Source organism: Eptatretus burgeri, chromosome 3, assembly GCF_056783735.1.
Source record: "Eptatretus burgeri isolate ZD-2024b chromosome 3, Ebu_testis_v1, whole genome shotgun sequence".
Classification (NCBI taxonomy): Eukaryota; Metazoa; Chordata; class Myxini; order Myxiniformes; family Myxinidae; genus Eptatretus; species Eptatretus burgeri.
In genome coordinates, this window is record NC_140963.1 from 15212903 (window position 1) to 15221396 (window position 8494).

At 39.1% G+C, this 8494-nt stretch overlaps 1 protein-coding gene across 2 annotated transcripts in view; it reads right to left on the reverse strand.

Moving 5' to 3' along the window:
- The window catches only part of LOC147029436 (ETS translocation variant 1-like), a 231928-nt gene extending 224264 nt beyond the window's left edge, over positions 1 to 7664 (reverse strand). Inside the window, exons 1-2 of one of the 2 annotated variants that reach the window (XM_085872483.1) lie at positions 7214 to 7664; positions 4157 to 4247 (exon numbers count right to left, since the gene is read on the reverse strand). In XM_085872483.1, the coding sequence (XP_085728609.1) occupies positions 4157 to 4208 (52 nt within the window). In that variant the 5' untranslated portion in view covers positions 4209 to 4247; positions 7214 to 7664. Of the gene's footprint in view, positions 1 to 4156; positions 4248 to 6942; positions 7175 to 7213 lie in introns of those variants that run through there. The other variant, XM_085872484.1, reaches the window with a different exon arrangement.
- Positions 7665 to 8494: the final 830 nt, after the last annotated feature.

Below are 8494 nucleotides of genomic sequence, written 5' to 3' on the forward strand. Positions count from 1 at the left end.
AACAACCTAAAATTATGATGATTCATGCACAAGTATATGGCCAACTTGAATAGGCTTGTGAAAGAGTGAGGTGACAGAGTGGATCAGAATGCAACAGAAACTGGGAGGGTGCAGAGCTGGAGGGAGGGGAGGGGGGATGAGGGGGGAAGCTGAGAGGGAAAGGGTGGGGGTAATGGAAACTGAGAGGGGTGGGGGTAGGGACAACAGGGAAGCTGAGAGAGGGCAGGATGAGGAGGAAGCTGAGAGAGGATGAGATGAGGGGGGGGAGGGGTTGAGAGAGGGGAGGACACTGATTTGGAGCGGTTAGTCACCATTAATGGACATGAAATGGAATTGATTGTTGTCTGCACATAACCCCCAAAAAATTGACTTATTTAGGATTCCCAAACTGGACATATGGAGGCAGATTCAAAGGGAGGGATGGAAAAAAAGTTTTCCATTGAAAGCACAGAGGAAAGTGGAACTATAGTTACGAGTGGAGGGTCGATGAACTAAGCATTTAGGAGCGGAAAGGTTTTGGGAAATAAGCTTTGTAAAAAAGAAGAGGAAGAGATTGTGATGAAGAATAATAACAATAATAATATTAATAATAACAATAATAAGAGTATGCGTTTTAAAGTGTATTTTTTGAGTTGTTAAGAGCTTTCAAAGGAAAAAAACGTTATATTCAGTTTGGAGATATTGAAAAGGAGAAGGGATATGGAATGAAGGAAGAACTGTGCATGGCATATTGAGTTCATTTTGTTATTGTTGTTTTTGGAGCAAAGACGAGTATATTTTGTTTGTGTGCGTCTGTATATATATATATATATATATATATATACATATATATATACATATATACATATATATATATATATATATATATATATATATATATATATATATATATTAGAGTGAGGAGGGAAAAATGATCAAGCATCAAGCTGAGGGATCAGAAATGATAATACTTGTGAGAAAATGAGCGGAAACAAAGGACATGGGGTCAAAACAAAGATGGAAGCAACAAGCCGACTCGCTGAAGAGGCCGGACTTTAACAGGGACATATATTCGACAATTCAAAGCAACTAGGTATGGTTTGGCACGGAAAATTGGACGAAAACACGACCAGCAACACAGGAATGAAAATAAAACAGTGAAACACAATGCATCTGCTCCAGAAGACTTACGATGGAGGAATTTGTGAACTCGCGCCACATGTAAAAGAACCTCGAATCTTGAGTTTGAAATAATTCATGCACGATCATTTTGCCAAGCGATACTTGGAATCTATGGTACTTGGAATAATCGTTTTACAACATGGCATGATGCAAAATATAGATGCAAGACATATCAACTTCATGATCTGGAATCCAAATAGAGCACAGTTGCTTCGTGACTCAATTTTTTTTGCAACAAATTCCACTTGTGGACTGGTCAGTATTGCCCAGAGCAACGCCTTCACAATATGCATTGCTTGTGTTATAAATACAGAGTTGCATTGTGCATCTAAATCTACTTAAATGCAACTTCATTGCTGAAATTGTATTATATAACTCTCATATACAAACCCAGAGGATAGTTCAAAAAATATGTATTCCTTCCTACATTTTAGCAGCATTTTAAATTTGAACGACTCAGGCAGTAGGTGTTAGGCTAGCTGTCGGTCGTCAGGGTCCCTGTGCCTTTAACCCTTTGAACCCTTGCAGGTGGTTTACCATCCTCTATTCAAACCTCTATATACTTGAGCAGCAGGATTTTACTCCAGGGAGCACAGGGTGGAGGAGCCAACAGTCCAAGGAGCTCAGGGTTCAAAGAGTCAAGATTTGGCACAACATGCTCAAAAAAGTGGTTCCTGGTTTCCAGAAACAGAGTTTCTTGGATCATTTTCCTGGAGAGATACTTAGCTATTCATAAATACAAGTTCAAGTACAATAGAATGATATGGTTAACAACAAACATCAGTCTGTCACAACACAGAGCAGATTAAAATATTAACTTGGTACTGCATAATCACCTGCTTGTAAAATGGATAATGATACATTCACAATGTAAAATTTCAAGTCAATGGCTCTATTAGGCTCTCGATTCGGAGACCGTCAATAACAGCTTAATTTGACCACAGTGCAAGGCCCCACAATGTAATCATTGGGTTATATATGGCAGCTGTTTGGTGATATTGAAAAGCTTCTTTGTTGAAGATGGGTGTCCTTTCTCACTCAAGCCATCTTTCACAAGGTTCCGTTCACAATGTCTTTCTACGTGTTTTATCACACTGTTGCCTTTCAAAGCTCCATGTTCATGCGTGGGTGTGTCCAGCTGCAAAGGGACCTTGAACTAATGAACCCATTTGTTGCATTCTTTCTTCATCTACATGAAAAAAATGGCCAATATTTGCCAAGAGCATAAAGTCTCATTTCTGAAACAAGAATTCACTGTTGGAAATGGTCTTTATATAAGCTGGCAGGATAGCTCAGAGGTAGTGGACTTATTTTGAGCACTATAGTCAGTATTCAATTCATGGCCCTGCTACGTAGATTGGCAAGAGAGCACAGAGGTGTTCGCCGCTGAGCTGTCTAACCTGGGTTTGAATCTCGGCCCATCTACAAACTGTCATCCTGGTGTTCTGCGGGCAAGACGAGGAATCGGTGTGTGCCATCCCTCAGATGTTAAACAGGGCGTCTCGTCAGCTATCATTAGTTGGTGGTCCTTAAAGAAGACTATGGGAGCTATCTATTGCTGGCACCCTGGCCAAATTCTAAATTCATATTCCAACCTACTTAGCCCAATGTCAGGCCAGACCAGCCAGTTCATGAAATAATTGGGCCATAACACCTTCCCTGGTATACCCCAGAAGAAGATGGGATAACTTTGCAGCTTATGGAAGGAATGTAGTACACACTAATTAGTAAGAAAACATTTCCTTATTTATTCTTATATATTGAAAAAAAAAAGTTGGTGTTTCTTGTCCATCATTTCTCCTTCCAAGAACCTTTCAGACAACCGACATAAACTGCCTGCTTTTTCGCAAGGCAGAGTGTCACATCAACAAGTATACCATTCTTTCGAGTAGGTGTTTGGCCAACTGTCATCTGCTAGTATTTGCTTGCGAATGTTAAAGCTATCATGTTCCTTTTTGTAGAGAGTAGGCTATTGTGTGTCAATACTCTGGCCAAATGAAAAATGTTTTACATTGTTGAGAGCTGCTTCAGCAGAATCCTGCGATGGATCCTGCAGCAGCAACTTGTCTAGCGGTAAATTCCCAGGTTTGATAATGTTTACAATTGAGTTGTGAACACCCTAAAAACCCCGAGGAAGGTGTGGGAATAACACGAATGTAGTTACTCGATAGAAAACTGGCACTTCATAACAATGACATCTGTGAACATCTATTTGAGTGAAAGGAGCACTCAATTTTGACATGAAAGGGTTTAAATGAAGTTGCATTTGTCAGGTACAGAACCACTCTCTCAGAATCCTTCATCAGATCCCAACAAAACAGACATTGAAATGGCCAACATGCACTAATGTGAAATGTATCCTGGGTACTGGCCGAACCGAGAGTCCTCTTTCATCAAGGACTCCCCTCTTTCATCTTTCATCTTTATTGTCTGCAAACAAGTGGTACCAGAAGGGACAGCTGGTCTCTGAAAGATGACATGCTCTTCTGATGCAAAAAATTCTACCATTGAAACATCTGGACAATTTGTGATAGAATTCCATTTAATCGGGTAATGATTGTCATAATGAATGATCATCTAAAGCTATACTATAAGAGAACAGTTTGTCTGAGTTTGTCATAATTTTTCTCAGAGATGGCCAAACGGATGTTGGTAAAACTTACAAAGGTTAATCAGTGAGTGCCAGGGAATGTTTTAGGCAAAAAAAAAGTTTAGGAAAATTTAGAAAAAACAAGTTGGATTTTTGGAGGATGTTTTTTATTTCTTTGAATTGCTCTATCATGGGTGTGGGGATGTGTCCCTAATCCTTAGTGGCTGTAGGGAATTTTTTAGCCCCACCAAAAAACTCACTGGGCAATGCCGAGTACCCCTGCTAGTATATTATAAAGACATGGTATTGTATTTGCCACTTTGCTATGCTAAAGTACATGGTATGGTATTATTCTTGAAGCCAAGTAAGTGTGGTTGTCAGAACTTGCAAAGTCTTTGCACTCACCTTCTGATTCATGTGCTAGATCCGCTTGGGCCACACTCCTTTTGCGACCCATGATGGCTGCTTGTGTGCCTTCACCTTGATAAACTCCCCTCTACAGAAAGAATTACTCATATTAATGACAATATCATTAAAATAATATTAAATCTTTCAACAACAAAATGAATTTGCAATAAAATAATAGTAACCTCTTATGAATATACAATACTGTATATCACAACAATGTTCTTAAAAGAAAAGTGACAATTATACTATATTTATAATTAATTCTTATTCTGATGTACCATACTCTGCTTTGACAGCATCATCACTCTGTCACAGTTTATTGGCAAGAGTTATACTGGGTGGTTTGCCATTGCCTTCGCAGCAGTAGTTTGGGCAGGAATTTGGAATTTCTTCAAGGTGCTGGTGATAGGTCGCAACTCCTCACCAAGGACACCGTGGGATCTTTAACATCCACCAACGAATGCTGGCAGATAAGACTCCCAGTTTGATATCCATCCGAGGGATGGCACACAAATTGATGAATCACCATGCCTGTGAAATACCTGGCTGACAGTTTGTAGCTGGGTCGAGATTCAAACCCAGGCGAGACAGCTTGGAGGCGAGTGTGCGTACCTCTATGCCATCCTGCCAGCCCTTTATTCATCCTGTAGAACTTTCATAACAAAAGTGAAGCTAACAAAGTTCTGAGCTTCTTGACATACCCAAAAATGTTTAAATCCCATTGAGGAAACAAGTTATGTTTTTCCTTGTTTCTTTTTTTTTTTCTTCAGCTTAACACCTGCAAGTCTCTTTCAATTAATAAAAAATCGTTTCATGATATACCTGCAGGAAACATGGTTTTCCGAGTCACAAGTAGGGTACTTTTCGAAACAAATAATAAAATGGTCATATTATTTCACTGAAAATCTCCCTGCACTTCCCTCCCGATGTAATGGCCTTGAGTAAGGATCGCCTCCTCATCGACCTGTTCGTATATTGTAATTACCTTTGCAAAATGTGTTGTGCTTTATTGTAGGTTTGTGTAACATTGACACCAGGACATTGACTCGGCAAAGTAGCATCGACACCAACCACATTTGTACATAATTTGCATTTGCCGAATGCCAATACAAACACACAATGCAATGAGAGAAATACACCATAGTCAAAAGTGTTAGAATATCACATTCAAACTCGAAAAGAAACCTACAAACCTGCAGGTGTGTAATTTTCTCGAATTTCAAAGCAGTATCTGCTTTTAAAAGGGTATCCTGTATACGAGCTTTGATGCAATATGACAACAAGGGCCTGTGACAATCCGCCAGCATGACAACACAGCTTGACCATGCTGCTGTGTCTGTTCGGAATTGATTGGAGGAAACAACATTGAAAAATTGCAGTTGTCAGCTCAGATTCCAGACTTGTAACCCAATCGAACCTTCACTCTGGGACATCTTCGAACTTTGCACAAAGGTCAGAATCAAAACACCACAATCCACCAAGGAACTTGCATTTACGCTAAAGGAAGAATATTACAATTCTACCCATTGTATCTGCAGGCATTTAGTGGAGTATTAGTGACCCGACACCGATTGGGATTTCAAAAAAAAAAAAGTGTTAAACAAGAGTGAGAATTGCTTTGCAACACATGTCCCCTTTTGTTTTGTACATTTGTTTTGTGTACATCACCGACATGATATTTTCTAAGTACAAAAAGGGCAAAACTCAGAAATTGACGAAACGCCCTGAAACTCAAACTTGTTCTGTAACTTATCAAAATAAAGCCATGCACCAAGTTTCAGTTGAATATGTTAAAGGAATGGGGAAAAAAAAAATTCTGAAAAACCACAGGTGGGACGGATGGACAGACACGCGGACATATGGAGAGCAAACCTCGAGTCCCCTCCAGTGAAACGAGAAAGCAACTAATAATTGTAAATGAACTATATGACACATTTCCTTAATGTACTAATACTTCGAGTAATAAAGCGTGTTTGTAGCTCAGGGGAGAGATGAGTACGAGTGGAAGGCTGTGGATCTTGAAAAAAGAAGAAGAAAAAAAAACAACCAATCTACATCCAAAGCCCTTTTCTCCACCTGGGGTGTTCAAAATATTCTAAAAACGAGAGGTTTACAATCGTCAAATAATATGTATATGTATATGTATATGTATATATATATATATATATATATATATATATATATATATATATATATATATATATATATATATATATATATATATATATATATATATATATATATATATATATATATATATATATATATACCTGGTATGTTGTTGTTGCAATCAGTGAATGACTTAAAAGATAACCAACCTTCATTGATATAATATCCTTCATCATTCCAAGACGTTGAGCTGCAGGATTCACATCCAGATCGGAACGTTTGTAATAATAATTATCTGCTTGGGATATATAATTATATAATATAATTATAAATAGATATGGGATATATTATAATAATATATATAAAATTATAATTAATCTTCCGAAGCACGACAAGCATGATAATCGCTCAATTTACAGCCGCCACTCCCACCTTGTACCAGTCCAGGAGAGTTTACACAAAAACAAACAATCAAAACATGACAAACCAAATCTTTCATGGTTACATGTTGAGGACAACGATTGAAATCAATTAATGAATGCCCAGGTTTATTTTATTGTTTTCTCGACAATCAAATCTCTTTCGGGATGATGATGATGATGCTGACGCTGCAACACTCACAGCCGTCACACACCAACTGGAATGTCCCTCGTCACCCCCTCAACTCCACTTACTCAGACAAGTTGTTCTGGTATCATGAAGAGGCATCCCAAGCCCTTTCGAGAGAAAAAATAAATAAATAAATAAATAAAATAAAACTTCATCCGTTGCAGCTTCATCAATACGCTGCGCTATTATAAGATGTACTAAAAAGGGAAGCACGGGGAGAGAGAATAAAAAGAACGAAACTTTATAATATAATCTTCAACTTCTGCGCTAATTATGGAACAAAGCTCGGCCGTGCCGACAGATGTCCGAAAAGGCACAGTTGTGTGTTGCAATTACCTGCGTACGGGGTGGCAACTGTCACGCAGTACGAGCCTCGGGTACATCCATTGAAAACCTCAGCTCCATTGAGGACCTGAGTTTCCATTGAGGGACTCAACGGCAGCGTTCCACTAGCTCCTCCCCTCAAGAAACTGTGGACCAATGAGTGCCTGTTAACCCTGATCCTTTGGCTCCCCATCCATTCATAAAAATGTGGGGCCATCTCATTCAACACAGCCAGCAACGGTCCAACTGAGGAAGGATTTCGCTTCACCATTGGACCGCCAGGTGGTACGTGTGCAGATTAACGTTCCAAACACAAGAGAAAAGACGTACCACCATCTCGATCCTGTAACATCATTCAAGGAAAGAAGACCCGAAGTCTGATCAACATTGATTGAAGCAAATTCATATTATGTAATCGAGTTGAAGAATAAAGGAATTAAGAACAGGGAAGATAGTTCATCAGCTTTTATTATAAGAATAGCATGAAGGCTTCAATCCTTATGAAGGCAGAACAGTCCTCTCATATGTTGCCCGGTACTGTTCTAATCCTGTTGGCATTTTGAAGAAATGAATTTTTTTTGGGGGGGGGGGGCTAAAAACACTTCCCTACACTCACAAAGGAATGGGGTCGAGGATCACTGAATCCTACCTTTCGCATGAGCTACAAAGGTTTAGGCAGCGATTAAAAATGAAAAAAAATCCCCCCAAAAAACAAATTTGTTTTTCAAACTTTTCAAAAAGTTTTTTTTTTGGCCAAAAGCACTCCCCAGCACTCTGATGAATCTCGAAAGTTTGATTAAGATCTGTTTGGCAATCTCGAGGAAAAATGGCGACATGCATAGACAGACAGACGGACAAACATCTCTCTTGTAGTGTACTTGCACACAGGTACCTGCACCTTGTGTAAAAGGAATTTAGAGTTCCAACAGTATGCAATATGATGGGGCGACTAGTGATGGGGACAATTCCATCGATGGATAGACAGACAGACAGACAATACAACTTTTTAAAATATAGATACTAGCCGAGGTACCCAGCGTTGCCCAGGTTAAATTTCACGTTGTTTCCCCAGTTTAAATAAAATAAACTTTAAGACAAAAGGCTGAATTTGATTAATTGTGTTTTTTCTTTTCTGATGAGATAGTCTTTCTTGCAATGGTTTTTGTTGCTCTAGCTGTTGCATGTCGTTCACGGTCAACTTGAAGCCTGGTGTTGGCTTAATGGTTAGGGTCGTGGGCTTGGGATCCAAGGACACCAAGTTCAAATCCCACTTTGCTGTTGAATTAAAAGCAG